The sequence below is a fragment of the Urocitellus parryii genome, chromosome 4, assembly GCF_045843805.1.
Source record: "Urocitellus parryii isolate mUroPar1 chromosome 4, mUroPar1.hap1, whole genome shotgun sequence".
NCBI lineage: Eukaryota > Metazoa > Chordata > Mammalia > Rodentia > Sciuridae > Urocitellus > Urocitellus parryii.
This window is the reverse complement of record NC_135534.1, coordinates 6,752,502-6,773,349: the sequence shown is the minus strand read 5'-3', so window position 1 is coordinate 6,773,349 and position 20,848 is coordinate 6,752,502. Positions and strand designations below refer to the sequence as shown.

The 20,848-nt window shown below is 50.3% G+C and overlaps 1 protein-coding gene across 3 annotated transcripts; it reads left to right on the top strand.

Moving 5' to 3' along the window:
* The first annotated feature begins 369 nt into the window (after window positions 1–369).
* On the top strand, window positions 370–20,603 carry Dpp3 (dipeptidyl peptidase 3). Of its 3 annotated transcripts, none has more exons than XM_026396428.2 (18): window positions 370–419; window positions 1,502–1,776; window positions 3,942–4,031; window positions 4,622–4,759; window positions 5,304–5,378; window positions 5,990–6,083; window positions 9,163–9,293; window positions 9,400–9,530; window positions 9,602–9,660; window positions 10,525–10,719; window positions 10,873–10,985; window positions 11,333–11,425; window positions 12,046–12,108; window positions 12,200–12,324; window positions 12,415–12,535; window positions 13,561–13,740; window positions 17,955–18,117; window positions 20,043–20,603. In XM_026396428.2, exons 2-18 carry the CDS (start codon window positions 1,507–1,509, stop codon window positions 20,213–20,215), a joined length of 2,214 nt encoding a protein of 737 aa, XP_026252213.2. In that variant the 5' UTR covers window positions 370–419; window positions 1,502–1,506; the 3' UTR covers window positions 20,216–20,603. The 3 variants fall into 3 exon arrangements, with proteins under 3 accessions (XP_026252213.2, XP_026252215.2, XP_026252216.2); XM_026396430.2 differs by having other exon boundaries at window positions 417–449; XM_026396431.2 differs by lacking the exon at window positions 370–419 and adding an exon at window positions 727–747.
* Window positions 20,604–20,848: the final 245 nt, after the last annotated feature.

Genomic DNA, 20,848 nt, shown 5'->3' with positions numbered 1-20,848 from the left:
AAACTGAGGTCGGGGGACGAAGGCGAAACCCTAAAGGGTGGGGTCCTGGTTGGGTGTGAGGTGAGGACCCTGATGCTCTGTCCATGACACGCTAGTCCCGCCCGGGCTCGGGGACCCTGTCTGCACGGACCAGGCCGCGGCCAGGCGGGGCACCGAAATGCTCAGCTCCTGCGCAAGCTTCGCCCCTGGACAAAAGGCCAAGGCCGCAGGGCCAAGCGCACGACACCCTAGAGCCTGGGCGGGTGGGGGTGAGGGGAGCAGGCCGAAGGAGCTTGCCTCGGCGCGCCTATTGGCTGGTGCCGCCGCCCATCTTGACTCCGGGGCCAGAGAATTGGCTCGCAGGGGCGGGGTTTGCGGAGCTCCAATGAATGGGGGAGCCGGAAGCAGGAAGTGAGTTTGCGAACCGCGCAGTGCTGCAGGTGAGGAGCTGTGCTGGTTTCGGGGTCACGGTGTGTCATCCTCCGGGGACCTGAGCCAGGCTGGGTCGAGGGTCGAGAGTAGGATCACTCCTTTTCTGCCCACCTTTCATTTACGCCTTCCAAATCCATTCCGGTCCCTAGGCCAAGGAAAGTCCCGAGAAGCAAAGAGTTAACATCTCTTTTGGAACCCGCGGGACGTGCTATTGGGGCGGAGCCTCGTGAGTGGGGTGGGGGGAGGCTAGAAACTCATTCTCAGTCGGGGAGGGGGTAGTGGAGAATGCCTTGGGCTGGGAGACCCCCAGATCCCAACGGGGCTGTGAGACCTTTGGTAAGTGGTTTGGCCGCGCCAGATTTCAGTTTTCCCCTATATACAATGGGTTCTGGACGTCTGTGACTTCCCTGGCCGGGTTTGTGTCGAGGCAAGAGAACCGAAGTGCTGGGAGCCATGAGGGAGGAAAAGAGTTCATGGGAAGTCATTGCTGCTGTAGGTACATCCTGTCCAGGGCGATCTTATCTAATTTGGGTTGAGGTTGGGGTTATTGTCATCCTCTTTTCAATAGGAGAAAAGAGAGATGCAGAAAGGAAACAATTGGCTGGGATCATGTCCGGGTTGGGATCTGGGGCTTCCAGCTAGAAACCTGTTCCTCTGTCCTTCTGAACAATGGTGGTGGAGGGGGTAATTATTCTGAACAAGGAGGGTAGGTGGTCAGAGAAGGAGAGAAGATAGGGAGGAACCTGGACTGGAAGTCTAGCAATGAGGTTCTCTGATGCTGACCCCTCTGTAGTGTGATTAGGCAAGACTCCTATCCTGTCTGGGTTTGTTTCTCCAGCTGTAAACTAGGTGGTTGGATTCATACTTTGAGATTGAGGGACCACAGGCTCGGTGTGGCTCAGTATGTACTTTATAATCTCCTTGGGGGAGTCACTAACCACTTCTGAGTCTCAGCATATCTCATGAATACTGATCCACTAGTATTCCCTTCCTCCTGAGCTTTTGGGAGGCCAAAAGAACTCATGGGAGTTCAGAGCCAGGTGTGCTATTAGGGTGTGCTGAATGACAGATGTGATGATGGTTCCTTTAGGGCCCATGGCGGATACCCAGTACATCCTGCCCAATGACATCGGCGTATCTAGCCTGGACTGCCGCGAGGCCTTCCACCTGCTGTCACCCACAGAGCGCCTCTATGCCCATCACCTGTCCAGGGCCGCCTGGTACGGAGGCCTGGCTGTACTGTTGCAGACCTCCCCTGAGGCCCCCTACATCTACACTCTCCTCAGCCGCCTCTTCCGCACCCAGGACCCTGACCAACTGCGCCAACATGCCCTGGCTGAAGGCCTTACCGAGGAGGAGTATCAGGTCAGTTCACCCAGGCCAGCCCTCATTTCCTGAGTGGCTTCTGGGTGTGAGGAACCAAGATACAGGGAGAGGATTAAACCAAATGTTATAAACTCAGGAGCCTCCTCTCCTTGGAACCTCAGTCTTCTCATCTGTTAAAAAAAAGTACAAATGGGTTTCCTGTACCTCTTGATGTTGTAATGAATCACTTAGAACAGTGCCTACTTCAAGGTAAGTGATGGCTGCTCACTTATCTTGAGTGAGCAGCCATCACTTACCTTGAAGTAGGAAAGAGTCAAGGCTAGAAATCGGGCATTCTGAGTTCTGAACCAGTTCTGGCAGTGGGCAAAATGTTCTGTCTTTTGGTTTTGTTTGTTTATAGATTTATTGGCCAAGTAATACATGGATTCTTAGAGCATTGCAGCAATGCAAAAGGGCCCAGAATAAAACACAAAGATTGCTCTTTCTCATGCCTCTCCAGAGGTGACCACTGTGGCTGGTGTCTGTGTTTTGCATGCCTATACCTGTATGTGCACAGCTTTCACATCCTTATTTTCTCTTTCACATAAATGAGATCATGCTCTTTGTCACCTTCTGTGTACTGCTTTTTTCATGAGTGCTGTGTCTTGGAGAACTTCCATGGGTACATATTAATCCACTTTTTTTTTTTTTCCAGTATCAGGGATTGAACCCAGAGTCTTGTACATGCTAGGCAAGCTCTCTATCATTGAGCTATATCCCTGCCCTTTCAATTTTTTGTTTTGAGATAATGTCTCTAAGTTACTCAGGCTGGCCTCAAAATTGCTATCCTCCTGCCTTAGCCTTCCAGGTAACTGGGAGTACAGGTGCATACCACTGCACCTGGCTACCTCATTCTTCTATTGGCTTTGAAGCATTCTACAACAGTGTACACTATAATCAATTTAGTCTTTTTTTTTAATTGCTGGACTTTTAGATTGTTCCTGGGTTTTCTTACAAACAGTGCCATGGTGAGCATTCTTGTGCACATGTGTGAGAAAGATCTATTTCTGGAGGCAGAATTGCGGGGTTGAAGGCTGTGTACATTTATTATCAACTGATTCTGTTAAATTTTCCTAAAAAGCTTCTCTGAGTTACATTCCCAGTAAGAATGAACAAGAATATAATCTGTTTTTCTATATATTAAATAAAGAGATTGGATTGCCTATCTCTGAACTGAGGTGCTGTTTCTTCTAGCTTTTTTGAACCTTGCATTTCCAGACTGTGTTCTTCTCATTAAAAGAGCTAGTCTGGTGGGTATGCTTATAAATGGGAAGGTGCTACCCAATTGCTACTATTTTTAGTAGGATTCTTTTGTTTGTCAGTAGCAGAAACTCACCTCAAAGCAGCTTCAATGAAAGAATTACTGGTTCGCATAATTTCAAAGTCCAGAGGAAGCTTCCGGTATGGCTATATTCAGGGGCTCAGTGCTACCATCAGAGTGCAGTCTTCATCTCTCAGCTCTGCTTTCTTTCCTCACTCCAGCAGGGGTGCTCCAGGGTTTCCAGGGCTGATAGAAGAGGAAACTGTTCACCAATGGCAAGTTTCCTGGTTAGAGCTTATTGGCCAGCTGAAGCCTTATGCTCATCCTTATAGCCAGAGAAGGTGATTTCTCTGACTGGCCAAGACAGCCTACATACGCACTGGAACTGGGGAAAAGGAGATTCCCCATAACCACCACCAGAAAAAGGAAGATTGAGTTCTTTGTGCTGAGAAAGTGAGACTAGATTGGGGCCAGCAAAGAAACATGGCCTAGAAAGATGTTTGAGGCTACCTGGCTTTGACAATTGATTCTTCCTGTGCCCGCTGCCTGACAGGTTGAAAGCTGAGAATAAGCTTTCTAGAAAAGGAGTTGGTGTTGGGACTAGGCTTTAAATGACACAAAGGCCATAGTGGCTGAGAGGAAGCAAAGGTGGATGGGTGACTGGGTGTTCTTGAACTTTGGAGACCAGCGTGGCTGGACCACAGGGATGTGAAATTGGTCTGTGAAAGTAACTTGGAGCCAGACTGGGGCTCCCCAGGCTCTGGGTCCTGCCCCTAGATTTCCCAGCCTCACCCATGCTGGCTGTACCACATGTGCTTGTCATGTCAGGTCTCAGGCAGGGACTTCCCTACAGTGGGAGGGCTGTCTGTCCCAGGTTTCTGATGTGATACCATCTCCCCCTCAGGCGTTCCTGGTCTATGCTGCGGGGGTCTACTCCAATATGGGCAACTACAAATCCTTCGGCGACACCAAATTTGTTCCCAACCTGCCCAAGGTGAGCTGAAGGAGGTTTGGGAAGGGTGGGAAGCAGGGTGCCAGTGGGATGTGCATGGCAAAGATAGCTAAAGGAGCCCCAGCTGGAGTCCAGGTCTGAGCAGAACCTTGGCCTTGTCTCTGCCACACTGTGTAACCCTGGGTGTCACCCAGCCTTGCCCTGTGCTGCATACACATACAAAGGAAAAGCCTTGCAGATCTGAGGGTCAAGGAAGAGCAGGGTGTGGAAGCATGAACGAGTAGGTGCTTACAAGAATGGAAACCACTGGTCATCACGGAGAACAGGGGAGGAGCCTGGGTCCAGGGCATCCCTTCTAGGGACTGTGAGGTTAGAGCCTTGTTGGGGCAGATGCAGCTCATACACTAGGGCTTGTCAGATCTTAATGCCCGTACAAGTCACCTGGTAATGTCAAAGTGCAGCATCCAATTTGGCAGATTTGTAGTGCACCTGAGGCTTGACACTTCTCAGGCCCAGCCAGCGCTGGACCCTGGACCACACTCTGAGGCAAAAGAGAGTGGGCGCAGGTGGGGGATCTGGAGGGCAGGTTTGAGGGGAGCATGATCACGCCAGTGACCTCCTTTCCCCTACAGGAGAAGCTGGAACGTGTGATCCTGGGGAGTAAGGCCGCTCAGCAGCATCCAAAAGAAGTCAGGGACCTCTGGCAGACTTGCGGGGAGCTTATGTTCTCTCTAGAGCCGAGACTTCGGCACCTTGGACTGGGGAAGGAGGTGAGGCCTCAAATGCTTGGGCAAGTGGAGGGTGCCCTTGGGGTGAAGGGAAGGGCAGCTGACAGGAAGGCACTGGGCTCTGTCTCTCTCAGGCAAAGCTGCTCTCCACTGCAGGCCTGTTTGGTCATCTGTTAATTGGGAAGAAGGCTGGAGGGAATGCTTCCTGCATGTCCTCCCAGCTCTGATCTGCCAGGATGCTGTATGCAGGAGGAGGGAAGGAAAGAAAAGCCGGGAGGTGGAAGGCGCTGAGGATGGAGGCTGGGGAAGGAGGGCTCCCAGGCTGCCCACTTCTAGAGGCTGCTTGGGTTGCAGGGGAGAGGCATGGCAGCCTGGGGGTGGGCCAGCTGTAGAAGTTGGGCAGAACTGCAGAAAGGCCCAAGATGACATCCATTTGTTTTATAATTTTTTTCTCCTGGAAAGAGAGTGGGGGGCAGGATAGAAGCTGCTGGGAAGAGGTGTAGGAAGACTGGGAGGCTGTCCCTGCAAGCCCCCCACTCCTGACCTTAGCAACTCCTCTTTCCCACCTTCCCCTCTTTTCCGACAGGGAATCACCACCTATTTCTCTGGGGATTGTACCATGGAGGATGCCAAGCTGGCTCAAGACTTTCTGGATTCCCAGGTTCGGGGATTGGGGACTCATCAATGGTGTGAGGGGGTCCTCCTGTCAGTCCCCTCATGACCGATGCCTGCCCTTGAGTCTCAGCTTGTACCCAGAGACACAGGCATGTTGGGTCCTTAAGGTGGAAAAGACTCAGACATCCTTGTCCTTGAGATCAGCCTACACGAACCAAGAGGATGTCACCCAGATGTTCCAGATATGCCAGGCATAGAGCTGACCCTGCCCATGCCGGGTTACGGGGCCTGATGACAGCCTCGGGGCAGGATGAGATAAAACATCAGAGGTGCGCTTCTAAGCCTGGGCCCTGGACAAGCTGTGTGACCAGTCTGTGAAGGGCACCCACCTCGTGTAGCACTGGGTCAGCTGCAGCCATGCAGTGCCTGACACGTCCAGTCCATAACTAATAAAAACTGGTGCTCAGCGTAGGTAGCAGAGCAGGAGCTTCAGCCCCGGCCTGCCCGTACCTGCTCCCTGTCCATCTGACTCGACCAGATCCCTCGGCCTGTTTTGCCTCTCTGTCATCCCCCTACAGCCCTCACTTTCCCTTCTCCCAACCCCTTACCCTCTCTGGACCTTTTTCTCCCCTAAACCCCTGCCTTGTTTTTTTCTAGAACCTCAGTGCCTACAACACACGGCTCTTCAAGGATGTCGACCAGGAAGGGAAGCCCCGCTATGAGGTGCGGCTGGCTTCCGTGCTCAGCACAGGTGCGCTTAGGTCCCTTCCACTTTTCTCTGTAGCAACTCTGGATCCTGATGGCTTAGACCACTAGCCAGGCCACTCCAGAGAAAGAGGGTCCTTCTGTCCCAGGAGTTTCTGCATGTAGCCGAGGAGTGGATCTAGTCTCTATTTGTCAACCAGTCCTTATAGGTGGGCAAGGGACAGGTCTCTGATGGGCTCTGCCTGGTTTCAAGCCCACCCATGAGCCAGGCAATGAGCTCTATCCCTCGAAAACCACCTGGCCAGGTGGTGGTAATACTAGGGGGATTCTGCTGTGAGGTGAAGGCAGATGTGGGTGGAAATGTCCAGACCCTGTGAGGACATTTTCTGGTCCTCCTTTACCTGCCCACATCCCCCAGCCCCCCTTCCCCCCCACACACTGTGCTGTAGCTGTGCTCCGAAGTGTCTGGTTCCTAAACCCCTCTCCAGGCCTTTGCACAATCTGTTTCCTACCCAGAAGGCCCTCCAGGCCCTCCATGTTCACCGGGCCAGCTCCACTCATCCCCAAGCCAGGTGTGGATGTTGCCTTTGCCAATACCTTGTCATCCCTCAGCCAAGTCTCTGCTGTCCCTTCTTGCCTTCCAGGAGCCCCCAGTAATTCCCTGTTTTTCTGTTTCCCCCTCTTGACTATATGCCCCTGGGAGGAGGAATTGGGTGTTTCAGCCATCACTGTCTCTCCAGCACCTAGCATGTGGCAGATACTCAGGGACTCAGTGCAGGAATAAATGAAGACAAATGGGAATTTGCCTTCAGGTGGAGAGAGTGGTGAAAGCCACAGCAGGGTGATAGGGAAGCCGAGGGATCAGCGAGCAGTTTGGTTTGACTGGGGGAAAGGATATTGTCCAGGAGATGGAGGGGATCCTGCCAACAAAGAAGTTGGGCCTGTACTGCCACAGGATGCAGGATAGGACAGTGGTTGGGAGTGGCTCTGGGCTGGAGGTGTATCTCAGTGGTAGATCACTTGCCTAGCATACACAAAGCCCTGGATTCCATTCCCAGCACCACACAAAAAAAATTTTTTTTAAGAGTATGGCTCTCTGGGCTGGGGATGTGGCTCAAGCGGTAGCGCGCTCGCCTGGCATGCGTGCGGCCCGGGTTCGATCCTCAGCACCACATACCAACAAAGATGTTGTGTCCGCCGAGAACTTATAAATAAATATTAAAAATTCTCTCTCTCTCTCTCTCTCTCTCTCTCTCTCTCTCTCTCTCTCTCTCCTCTCTCACTCTCTCTTTAAAAAAAAAAAAAAAGAGTATGGCTCTGGAGCCAGTTTGCTTGAGTGTATCAGTTACTTATGGCTGTGTAACAAGCACCCCCAAAATTTAACCATACAAAACTACCTTTTTATGCTTATAGACTGCAGGTCTGGAGTTGGATGGAAGGTCCAGTAGTCTTCTCTTATCAATGGTTTCAAGTTATGTGGTTTCAGTTCACCACCCATGGTCACATGGCCTCAAATGTTGAAAGGAACATTTTCAGAAACAAACCATTTTCTGGGTGTGGTGGGTGCATGCCTATAATCCCAACATCTCAGGAGGCTGAGGCAGGAGGATTGCAGACCAGCCTCAGCAACTTAGTGAGACCTGTCTCAAAATAAAATATAAAAGGGGCTGAGGATGTAGTTTAGTGGTTAAGTGTCCCTGGGTTAAGTCCCTATTCCTCAAATAAATAAAACTATTTAGAAGTTTTAAGTAATTCTTATTACAGTATATTGTTGTTCTATTTTATTATTAGTTATTATTGCTAATCTGTTACCATGTTAACATGTTAAAATTCATCATGGCAAAGCAAAATATATACAGGGTTCAGTTCTATCTTTAGTTTTAGGCATCCACTTGGAATGTGTCATCCACAAATAAGGAGGGACAATTGTGAATTTTACTGATGAGAGAAACAAAATACCACAGTGTATCCAGGCACAGTGGCATGTGCCTCTAATCCCAGCTGCTCAGGAGGCTGAGGCAGGAGGATCACAAGTTCAAGTTAGAGAGACCCAGTCTAAAACATTTTTTTAAAAAGAATAGAGGGTGCAGCTTAGTGGGAAGGAGCCCTGGGCTCAGTCCCCAGTAATACAAACAACAACAGCGTGATAGTTTCCCTTGCTTCTGTAATGAGCTGCCACAAATATCATGGCACGAAACAACATAAATTCATTCCTGAACAGTTTTGGAGGTCTGGAGTCTAAGGTCAAGGCATCAGCTGGGCTGTGCTCTTCTGGAGCCTGCAGGGGGGTGTTTCCTTGCTTTTTCCAGCTCCTAGGAGGCTTCCTGCAGCTCCTGGCTTGTGGCCCCCTCCTCACTGCACCCCAGCTTAATTCTGTCTTCAAGCTTCTACTCCTGTCACCTTCTTGTCTCCCCACGAGAACCACTGTGATCAATTTTAGGATGTGACTCTTTCTAAATACAATCTGTGTCCCTGGGTTTGTATCCCTGCTCTGTCACTTGCTATCAACATGATTTTAGAAAACTTTATTAACTTCTCAGTACCTTGGTTTCCCCATCTATAAAGTGGAGATAATAATTCCCGCTCCCCACCTGGGTTGGTATGAGGATTAAATAAGTTAACACATAGAAAGCACTTAGAATGTCACAGGTTATGTATTATTGTTATTATTTTAATTTTTTAAACAGATACAACTTTTTTTATACCTTTATTTTATTTACCCATTTTTATGTGGTTCTGAGAATCAGACCCAGTGCCTCGCACATGCTAGGCAGGTGATCTACCACTGAGCCACAACCCCAGCCCAGTTATGGATTTTTTTTTTTTTTTTAAAGAGAGAGAGAGAATTTTTTAATATTTATTTTTCAGTTTTTGGTGGACACACATCTTTATTTTATTTTTATGTGGTGCTGAGGATCGAACCCAGTGCCCCGCGGATGCCAGGCGAGCGTGTTACCGCCTGAGCCACATTCCCAGCCCAGTTACGGATTCTTTTAAAATGAGAGTTCATGGTGATTCTTGCTGGCAGTAGGGAGTCATTGATGATCTTACCGTGAGAGCGCCATGATGAAGAGCCCGCGGAGTATTTTACATTGGCCTCCTCTCGGCCGCCCTTCTTTCCTCAGATCCTGCTCTAGACTCCGAATTGACTTCCAAGCTGAAGAGCTACGAATTCCAGGGGAGCCACTTCCAGGTGACCCGGGGGGACTATGCCCCCCTCCTCCAGAAGGTGGTAGATCACCTGGAGAAAGCCAAGGTAGGCTGGCTGGGCTGAGGGGTTTGGGCTCAGGACGCCCTGGGCAGCAGATGGGACTTGGGGACAGGTGGGTGGTCTGAGGCTGACCAACCCTGCTTACCCCCAGGCATATGCAGCCAACAGCCACCAGGAGCAGATGCTGGCCCAGTACATCGAAAGCTTCACCCAGGGATCCATTGAGGCCCACAAGAGGGGCTCCCGCTTCTGGATCCAGGACAAAGGCCCCATCGTGGAGAGGTGAGGTGACCACCTATGCTGCCCTGCCCCTCCTGTCCACCCTCTTCCATCTGCGCCTCTCTCTCCTCCAGTTACATCGGGTTTATTGAGAGCTACCGAGACCCCTTTGGTTCCCGAGGAGAGTTTGAAGGTAACTTGTGGGGGTTGCCGGTGGTCAGGTTGGGATCCTTTCCCCCAAGGCCCAAGTTCATGTTTCTAAGTGTCCCCTTAGAGGTCTCCCCTCCCTGCTCAGGAATAATAACAATAACAACAGCCTTGCAAAATAAAAACCATTTGCCATATTCTGGCACTGTCTCATGAAGCTCATCTATACAGATTCACCCAGATATTGTCATCTGTGAGGATTTTTGTCGGTGGGTGGTGAACCCAGGCACTCCGGCTCCAAGCCAGCTTGCTGTGCTGCCTCTGGTGTATGGTCAGGGCAGGCTCCAGGCAGACAGACATGCATTCTGAGCAGGCTTTGCCCGTCACCATCTCTGTGACCTGGGACCATGTAATGTGACCTGTGAGCCTCAGTGAGAGCATATATGCAGTCTGCTGTGCTCCACCGACTGTGAACCTGCCTGTGAGGCTGCCTCAGCCCCCTTCCCCATAACTCCTGGGGCCCCCCTGTGCAGGGCAGGGCATCCAGCCTGAGGATTCGTAATTGCTGGGCTGGTATATCCTCTTCCTCCCCAGACCTAAAGGGAAGTCTAGGCATCCAGCTGCTGAAGCCAGGGAGTAGCTCCAAGGAGGGAGCCCCGTTCCCACAGCCCACTGGGGCTTGTCTGTGAGCCACAGATCCAAGCACAGGGGCCTGAGAGGGAGAAGGGTTCATGTACCTGCAGCTTTCCTACCCAGGGTTTGGTGCAGTAGGGGCCAGGTCTGTCACTAGCAGCTAGCACAGGGCCACAGCACAGAGCAGACATTAATGCGATGGCCACAGGGGTTGAATTGGGTGGTGTGGGATCCCTGCCAGGACTCTGCCAAACCTCCACCCTGTCCTGCCCTGCAGGATTTGTGGCCATGGTGAACAAGGCCATGAGTGCCAAGTTCGAGCGGCTGGTAGAGAGCGCAGAGCAGCTGCTGAAGGAGCTGCCCTGGCCACCGGCCTTCGAGAAGGACAAGTTCCTCACCCCAGACTTCACCTCCCTTGATGTCCTCACCTTCGCTGGCTCTGGCATCCCTGCTGGCATCAACATCCCCAACTGTGAGCTTCCTTGGTACCCCTAGCCACCAGGAGCCCATGGAGAGCCGCCCCTCCCCTCCACAAATGGCCCTGCCCTGTTCGCCCTCCAGGCCACTCCTCGCCCCTGACACTCCTCGTCCACCTCTCTGGTCCCCTCCTGGCCTTCTCTTCCAGACGACGACCTGAGGCAGACCGAAGGCTTTAAGAACGTGTCCCTGGGGAACGTCCTGGCTGTGGCCTATGCCACACAACGGGAGAAGCTCACGTTCCTGGAGGAGGAGGACAAGGTGGGCGCCAGCAGCCCGAGGGGCGGGGCCGGCCTCACCTGGCCTGGCAGGTTCAGGAAGGCAGACAGCCCAGAGCTGTGGCAGGGACAGCACTCTGGTCGGAGCTTGGCCATCTCCCTGCCAGTGACTGGTGGCCCTGTGGAGCCTGTGTGCTTTCTGGTCATGACGAAGGCACCCCTCCCTCCTGGGTTGTTGCTACGTGGGGTCGGAGTGCACTCAGCCTCCTCCAAGCACACGCACCACGACGGGCCTTCTACCTGCAGGCCAAGCACAGGGGCCTGAGAGGGAGAAGGGTTCATGTACCGTGGTGGGACGTGTGACAGCGGGGACTCTGCTTGCCTTGGCAGGACCTGTACACCCGCTGGAAGGGGCCCTCCTTTGATGTGCAGGTGGGGCTGCACGAGCTGCTGGGCCATGGCAGTGGCAAGCTCTTTGCCCAGGTGAGAAGGGTGCCACCCTGTGCCCGCAGGAGCCTCCCTCACCCCCACAACCCGACTCGGAAGGGAAGCTGCTCTGCCCTGGGGGGCTTTGGGGAAGAGGGCTCCTTAAGCAGGAAGAAAGGCTCTGTCTTGTCTTCCCCAAGATGACAGGGGTCTCCAGAACAGTTCCATTGGTGGCCCTTGAACCAGGAAGAATTGCTGGGCTTGGGCTGAGGAACCCACCTTGAGGGTGTGACCTGGGCAGCTGCAGGGACAGAGGCTGGGAGGGTCAGCCTTGGGGTGGCGCCGAGGCTGCAGGACTGTCTTCACATGGCTGTTCCCCGAGCCTGTACCTTCCTAGGTATTTTAGGGAGCCACTTCTCCCCAGAGATGTCCCAACCTGCCACTGTGGCCAGAGCCCTTGACACCCACTAGGGGAATATGGGAAAGACAGCTGAGGAAGCCGTGGGCCCAGCAGGGAGCCACACAGATGAGATGAGTCCTAGGACTGCGGTGTGCGGGCATCGGTGTGGTGCTCGAACTGCCACCCTGCTGCTCCCTGGCTCGCCTTTGTGAGCTGAGCCTTGGCCTGGGGACCCCAGAGCTGAAGATCCCCGCCTCCCTTACCCATATTCCTGCAGGATGAGAAGGGAGTGTTCAACTTTGACCAGGAGACAGTGATCAATCCAGAGACGGGGGAGCAGGTGAGGACAGGCTCTGTGGAGCCCCACTCTGTGGAGCCCAGGGTGCTGGGTGCGGGCAGGGTCAGGGCTTGACTCATGGCTCTCCTCCCAGATTCAGAGCTGGTACCGGAGTGGGGAGACCTGGGACAGCAAGTTCAGCACCATTGCCTCGAGCTACGAAGAGTGCCGGGCTGAGAGCGTGGGCCTCTACCTCTGCCTCAACCCCCAAGTGCTGGAGTAGGAGCAGTGGACGTGCAGGGGGTGTGGGTGCCGGCGGGGAGGTAGGGCCGCCCTGACTGTGCCTGCTCCTTGCCCCTCCTCCCCCAGGATCTTCGGCTTCAAGGGGGCTGATGCGGAAGACGTGATCTACGTGAACTGGCTCAACATGGTTCGGGCTGGGCTGCTGGCTCTGGAGTTCTACACCCCAGAGGCCTCCAACTGGCGCCAGGTGGGACTGGGCCTCCCTGAGGAGGCAGACGGAGCCAAGCTCAGAGTTGTGGGTGCAGGGACAATGGTACTTGTGAGGCAGGTGGACAGGGTTTAATCCAGAGTCCACGGTTGGTGGGACAAGTCATGTCACTGCAGTGAGCTTTAGTGCCCCTGCCTGGGAGGTGGGAGGCACCGTCTCTCCCTGGCCACCTTTCAGGGTCAATCAAGTAGACATTTTTGCTGTCACTAACGGATGCCTGACTGCTCCTGGCACAGTGCTCACGTGGTGCACTACTGAACTGTTGCCCCCACTTTCAGCCCCAGGAGGGAGGCAGTTTTATTACCTCACTGTAGAGATGAGGAATTCGAGGCACAAAGAGATCCATTAACTTGCTGCTAAGGAAGAGACGGGATTCAAATCCCCACAGTCCACCTCCAGAGCCATTAGATTCAAGTGCTCATTTTTAGCATGGGTTTTGGAAAAAGTAAATAATAGCAACTTTTTTACAAAATCAAGAAAGTGTGGTTTGAGGAGGCAGTTTTATGTTATCAAAAGTATACACATTTTAGAATCTGGAAACTGGGGTCTGAGTCCTGACTATTTATTTAACAGCTGTGTGTGACCCTGAGTAAGTCACTGTACCTATCTATAAGCTGGGGATAATGATACCTATTTGGTCCTGCTGTTTAGCACAAATAAGATTGTGGAGCAGAAAGTGCTCAAGGTCCTGAAAGTGAGGGGCCTTCAGGGGTAGCTGCTGTCCTCGGAGGGTCTGGAGGAGCAGGTGGCATGTTGGGTGACATAGGGGACCAAGAATACCAGGTCCTACCTAGAAATAGTCTCCCTATCCCCCAGGGCAGCTTGCCCTCCCTATGAGCAGAGAAGGGGAAAGAAGCATTTGAAGTGAGATCAGAAAAAAATTCAGAGGATCAGGGAGAAGAAGATGACAGTAATAATTGACAGTAAGCCCCTGGGGCACATTAGGCTTAGACCAAGCATTTGATATTGGCTACAGATGACCTCTTTCCCCCTGACCCTGGCAGGCTCACATGCAGGCCCGATTTGTGATCCTGCGGGTCTTGCTGGAGGCGGGCGAGGGACTTGTGACCGTCACTCCCACTACCGGTTCTGATGGCCGCCCAGATGCCCGGGTCCGCCTAGACCGCAGCAAGATCCGGTCTGTGGGCAGGCCTGCGCTGGAGCGGTTCCTGCGGAGACTGCAGGTGAGTGAAGGCCTCGTGCCTTGAAGCCCCCCAACTTCTGCCCCATCTCCCCACACTGCTGACACCTCCTCACAGCCTCAAGGTTATTCCTTTAGTCATTCAGCAAGTGTCCCCCTGTGATTGGTTTCTCACTGTGGGGAGGCAAGGACAATGAAGCAAAAGAAAGTTAGAGATTAAAAATCATTAGATCCAAAACACAAGGCAGCATCTTGGGTTGGACCCTGGAATAGAAGACGGACACTAGTGGGAAATTAGATGGAGTTTAAGTTAATAGTAATTGACCAGGTATATAAGAGGTACCAAGAAGGGAAATTGCACTAGGGGCTTATGGGAGCTCACCGGACTATCCGTGCAACTTGGCAATAAGTCTTAAATCATTCCAAGTTCAAATCTATTGCTAATAACAAGCCATTAGATGAAAGAATCAAATCTACCAACCCCAAGGCCAAATTGAACTGCCACTGAGCATTGAATTGGCGTGGAACTTTCTGGGAGCCCCTCTTAAGGACTGAGCCAGGTGGTTCTCTGTATTGGGAAAATCATGCAGCATCATGGACAGTGTCCTCAGCAACAATTGTACAGAAATTATGGAATACAGGTGACTATATGTTATATCAGCCTCCATAACAGCTAAGGGCACAGCAGTGAGACGGCAGGCAGGGAAAGTTTTCAGCCAGGGGTCCCAAACAGCCATATTTTTGACCCACCTAGTTTGATAAAATTTCGCAAAGGTATAAATCTATATTTCTGGCTTCTTGGAAACTACCATTCACAGGCTTAATTCCCACATGAGGAACTGCTAGGGGAGCTGAGCCACAGCCCAGGGCTGGACATGGCGTGGGCTCTCTGGTTGGCGTGGTCCTCACCATTCCCTATCACTCAGACGTCAGCCTTCTGTGTCCATGGGTTCTATGTCTGTGGATTCAACCAGCTGCACAGTGGAAATATTTGGGGGGAAAGTAGTGTATGTACTGTCTTTTTTTTTTTTTTTTTTTTTTGTCATTATTCCCTAAACATCTGTATACACAGCATTTACATTTTCTTAGGTATGGCAAATAATTTGAGATTATTTATAATATATTCAAATGGGTGCCTAGGTTTGAGGCAAGTATCTGAAACAGGGGACTTGAGCATTCATGGATTTTGGTGTTCATGGAGGGTCTGAGACCAGGCCCTGTGGGCGAGGCCTCCACCTGCCTAAACCACTTGGGTAGGACACTGTCTGCCTCCCCTTGGCATGTGTTGCCAGCTGTCCCATTTGAACTCCCAGAATCTACACATCAGCTTGATTGGTGGGTACTCAGCACCTTGTGGGTGTTAGTGCTGTTAAGAGGGAGAGGTGAGCCTTTCCCCAGGGCTCCCAGTTGGTTCTGTTTGCTCCACTGCTGGGAAAGTCATTCTAACCCTGGGTCTAAGAAGGCAGAGGCTGTCCAGGAGAGAGCCTAGCCTCAGGGCCTGTTTTGTCACTTGCAGATGAGCAGAACAAACAAGGGTCAGACCCACAAAATGTCAGATACTTGGCAAAGAACCAAATAGAGCGCCTTGAAATAAACTAGATAATGACTGGAATTTAAAAAGACAGATTAACTAAGGCAGAATAAACAGGTTTTAGATCGAGCTGACTGTAAAAGAAATCATAAACCATGTGTAACAGAGAAACAAAGATAGGGAATTTAAGGGAGGCTAAGAGACATGGAGGAGAGTGTGAGAAATTCTAATGTACATCTAACTGAAGTTCCAAAGGAAAAGGAGAGAGAAGTGATAGAAGGAACATGAGAACAGATAATAGCTGAGAATAATCTAGAATTGATTAAAGACTTCAATTTATAAATCCAGAAAGCTAAAAAAAAAAAACAAAACAGGAAGGACAAGTGAAGCCTCTACCTAGAAATATCATAGATGATACAGAATATCAGAGACAAAGACCCTCAAAACAGCTGAAGAAGAAGACACACTACCTTAAGAACAGTAATTAGACCTAGAGCTTCCATAGCTATCCAGGAAGCCAGAAGACAGTGGAACCGCATCTGCCAAGTGCTGAGTAGATTACTGTCAGGACCCAGTAACTCATCTTTTAAGAATAGAATCTTTTAAGATTAGGCTGGGGTGTTGCTCAGTGGTTAGTGCTTGCCCAGCATTCACCAGGCCTTGGGTTCTATCCCCAAAAGCAGCAAGAACAACGATGGATTAAAGACATTTTTAAACAAGCAAAACAGTTTTCCATTAACAAACAAACAAAATACTAAATAAAATTTAGTAATAAAATTTCTGTAGGACATGAGAAAAAAAGAAAAATCAGCTCCAGATACGAGGTTTGATAAACCTAAAAAAATGGTGTAATGCAGATAATAATAAATACAAGGGTTTAAGTTACAGTGTGAACTTTGTACATCAATACAAAGGTTCAATTCCTGGGGTTACAAAAGAGCATGAAATACTGGACCCCAGCATCATATATGCCATGGGATAGATACTCTTACAATCTGTTTATAATTTGGGAGAAGGATGAAAAGTTCCATCAATTTTATTAAATGCATTTGCTATAATTTCTAGGGTAGACACTAAAATAATAGAGTATAATTCTAAAATTCATCTTAAAAGAAAACAAGAAAGGAGGGGAAAAATTATCAGACCTACCTATAATTTTATAGCAAAAAATAAATAAATAATGATAATAATTTGATTTAACCATGGGCAAAAGACCTGAACAGATATTTCTCCAAAGACAACATACAAATGGCCCACCAGTGTATAAAAAGATGTTCAACCTCATCCGGCGTGGAGGTGCACGCCTATAATCCCAGCAGCTCAGGTCGCTGAGGCAGGAGGATTGCAAATTCAAAGCCAGCCTCAGCAAAAGCAAGGCACTAAGCAAAAGCAAGACCCTGTCTCTAAATAAAATTAAAAAATAGGGCTGGGGATGTGGCTCAGTGGTCGAGTACCCCTGAGTTCAATCCCTCGTACCCGCCCTCAAAAAAAAAAAAAGTTGAGCATTCATGTACCCAACAGACCATCAATTCTAGAAAAACCTGCACATCTTCATCAGAAGAGGTACTAGGGGACTCACAGCAGCATTTAACAGCAAAAGCACAGATCAGCGCTAGGATGTAGCTCAGTGATAGAGTGATGCTCACATGCAGGAGGCCCCAGGTTTTGTTTTTTTGTTTTTTTTCACCACCACCACAGCTGTTTATTAAGTGCTTGCCAGGCACTGTGCTTTACAGACATTGTTTCGGTTAATCCAACAACCCTGAGGTAGATATTTTCAGTGGCTCCCTACCCCCACCCCCATATATCATTAGAGTTGAGGAAACTGAGGCTCAGAGAGGTTAAGTAAATCAACTGAGGTCAAATTCAGCTAGTAAGTAGCAAAGCTAGTAATCTGAACACATCTGACTCCAAAACCCATGCTTTTAAACACTATGCTAGATTTTTCCCACTGAAAGGAAAAGGGCACATGCTCCTTCTCAAAATATTAGAGCAGATTTTTGGTGGGGAATGGGGAGTGTTTTTAACTCCCTAAATTAGCTCTTGTACTCAATTCTTGGAGGAATGGAGAATAGTCTGGGGATAAGCTAACCGCTGGGCCCCTTTCTCCTGTTTCCCACCCTCTAGGGCTGTTCTCATCTGACACCTCCCCATTCTTGACGCCAGACTACTCAATATGCTATTTTCCTTCCAGCAACCACTAAAATACCAAGGTCAGCCAAACTTGGTGACACTGGGCCAAAGACCTGAGAGAATTTAGGAAACATTCACAAAATGCCTGAGACTGGGTAATTTATAAAGAGTAGACAGTTATTTCTCACACTTCTAAATCTAGGAAGTCTGAGATCCAAGTATTAGCAGGTTCAGCATCTGGTGAGGACTACTCTCCTCTTCCAATGTGGTGTCTTGTTGCTGTATTCCCGGGACAGGAGGAACTCTGTTCTCACATGGTGGAAGGCAGAAAGGCCTGCTGATGCAGGAAGTTTCTTTTTTTTATAAGGGCCAATCCCATTCACAGAGCCCTCATGGCCCAAGCACCTCTTAAAGGCCCCATCTCTTAATACCATCACATTAGCCATTAAGTGTTAACTCTGAATTCTGGACTCAACACATTCAACCACAGCACGGACCCTTCGGGGCTGGGCACTGCCAGCCGTGGCCCCTGGCAGAGTCCTATGGACATAGGGGAGTGCCCATCCTAGACACCTGTTCCTTCCTTCCTGCAGGTGCTGAAGTCCACCGGGGATGTGGCTGGAGGGAGGGCCCTGTATGAGGGTTATGCGGCTGTCACTGATGCGCCCCCCGAGTGCTTCCTCTCTCTCAGGGACACGGTGCTGCTGCGCAAGGAGTCACGGAAGCTGATTGTTCAGCCCAACACTCGCCTTGAAGGTAATGGACTTGGGGCTCCCTTGATGGGGACCCAGGGAAGGCTGTCTGGGGTGGTCCTTCCCCTGACAGATCTCAGCATTTACCACCAAACACACACACACACACACACACACACACACACTCTCTCTCTCTCTCTCTCTCTCTCTCTCTCTCTCTCTCTCTCTCTCTCTCATGGTTATCAGTGGCAGCAGGTCTGAGGAAGGCTGGCATAGCAGGGGCTCGTGGGGAGGCCAGGCCAGTAGCTGGAGAATTGTGGCTGCTGGGTGCCAGATCAGGAAGGGCAAGGAGCTGGGACTCTGCAGGCTGAGCAGAACCCAAAGGAGAACTTGGTAGTGTCCAGGATGAGGGTCAGCTCTGTCCTTCCTCTGCCTTCTCAATGACAGTTCCATTTTCAAAAGTCCCGGCTCTCCCTGCATGGTACTTGTGCCTTCTGTGCCCTTACATTTCTTTAACCTACTGAGCCCACTGCACCCCGGCACCTCTTTACACACTGTTCCATGTGCTTGGCATGATAGTGCCAATCTGTGCCTGTCTGGTACGTTCGGGTCCCTGTTAAATGACACCTCCTGAGAGGCACTTGCCCCACACTCTCAACATAAAGTAACCTACTCCCATCCCTCTCTATCCTTCAGCTTCATTTTCCTTCTGTGTCTATCATGATTGGACATTTTCTTGTCCATCTCATCTCCAGAAGTGGTATACCCCTGCCCCTAGCGTGGGCCTGGCATGCAACAGCTACTCTCTATGGTCAAATGAAATGAATGAGTGAATCCTGCCGGCCCCATGGACAATATCATCATTGCTTTGATATGTCCACCCTGTGTTAGCCACTGAGGGGTGGAGACATGAAAGGTACCCAGGCCCTCCCCTTGAGTAGTTCACAGCCCATTAAGAATGATTAGGCATGGAGGTAATTATACAAGGGAAGCATTAACAAGTGCCCAGAAGATACCAAAAGTGCACTGAACACATGGAGGAGGAAAGATCCCATCTGCCTTCAGAGAATCTGGGAAGGTTCTAGGGAGGAAGTGGTTAAACTAGACTGAAGAACAGGTTGGATTATCAAAGGTAATAGTTGTGATGGTGAGGTGATAATGATGATAGCTAAATTTGGAGGACTCCTGGGTGCCAGGTACTGGGTGAAAACTTTCCATGAATTAACTCTCAACAACTCAGAAAGGAATGGTTATTATCCCCATTTTTCAGCTGGAAACAAACAGAGACACAAAGGGGCTGCATATTGACCTGGGATCACACAGTTAGTGGGACACAGAGTCAGGACTTGATCCATCTGAACCCATAACCTCCGCTTTTATCATGCACCTCAAGATGCTGTGGAGCGCACCAAGGTGCTGTGAGAGGCTAGAGCAGCTGAAGTGAGTTAGAGGGGAGTGCTTCCCCATGAGTACTCAGGGGACTCTCCGAACAAGCCCATTTCACAGGTGAGTGATCAGCTCAGATGCTGCTCTGCTGGTGGATAGCATTTGTGAGCACCCACTTGATGCACTATTGTATGTAATTCCTCAGCTCCTTGAGAGAAGAGGCACTATGCGCACCCCACTTTACAGATGAGGAAACTGAGACTTAGGGAAGTTGGGAAACTTGGCCGTGGTCTAGACAGGTATGAAGCCATTGCTGGACTGTAAGACCCATGAGGCCAAGCACTATATCTGTTTCATCTAACACGGCACCTGGTGTTAATCTTAAGGATGAGAGGGGGGAGTTTCATTACTATTCTCCCTGTAATATTTCCTTCCCTGAAAGATGACTATGAGGACTAAGTTAGAAACTATCAACTTAAATATTGAGCACAATTTGTGGCCCAAGAGAAGAGCTCAGTAAGAACTAGGAGCTCCTGTGACATCACTGTGATTGTACTTCTCTTAAGATCTTTCTGCTGCTATTTTCTCTCTGTCCATTCCCAGGCTCAGAAGTGCAGCTTCTGGAGTACGAGGCCTCAGCTGCTGGCCTCATCAGATCCTTCACAGAGCGCTTCCTAGAAGATGGACCTGAGTTGGAGGAGGTCCTCACCCAGCTGGCCACAGCTGATGCCCGGTTTTGGGAGAGCCCCAGTGAGGCCCAGTCTGGCCAGGCTTGAGAAGATTTGTGTGGCCCTGCCCCCCACTCCATCAAACCAGGACTACCAGTGGCCCTCCAATGTGTGTGTAGCTATGGGTCAGCGGAGGGGCAGGAGCTCAAACTTTGGTGCTACCTCATCTGAGGGTGGTGATGCTAACCCCTTCCATTTGTCAGCACTTTCCAGTTTACCAAGTGCATCTCCTCTGTGATTTGAGCTGCACTGCCATGTATGGAGAGCATACGCAGGGCTTCTTGTCCTGTTTCCCAGATGAGGAACTGGTAGTTCAGTGACTGGTCTAGATCTTGCAGGTGGCGTGTGACAAAAAGCCAGGGCTCAAAATCTTCTCACCAAATCCAATGCTCTTCATGTATTACTTTTATAACCAGAAAAATAAATAATAGAAACAACCACCATCTTACAGTGTGCATGATTTCTCCTTTTTGCTGAAACCTAGGGAATGGGCAGGAGGGTAATTTTTGCCCTCCTGTCCACAACAGGATTTTGACATCATGAATAAACCAGGATGCACAGTCACACATAGGACAATTTTAGCAGCCCTCCTTTACTACGTTTCTTGCACTTTAAATTATTCCAGGAGCCTAAAAACTAGAGACTGGCAACTTGGGTCAGGATACTCCACGCTGTCCCTTA

Bases quoted from the DNA above. Each gene is read 5' to 3' on its own strand.
- Dpp3 (XM_026396428.2), top strand. From the start codon at position 1,507: ATGGCGGATACCCAGTACATCCTGCCCAATGACATCGGCGTATCTAGC. The intron at 10,720-10,872 runs GTGAGCTTCCTT...CTTCTCTTCCAG, and splicing joins TGGCATCAACATCCCCAACT to ACGACGACCTGAGGCAGACC. The intron at 18,118-20,042 runs GTAATGGACTTG...GTCCATTCCCAG, and splicing joins GCCCAACACTCGCCTTGAAG to GCTCAGAAGTGCAGCTTCTG.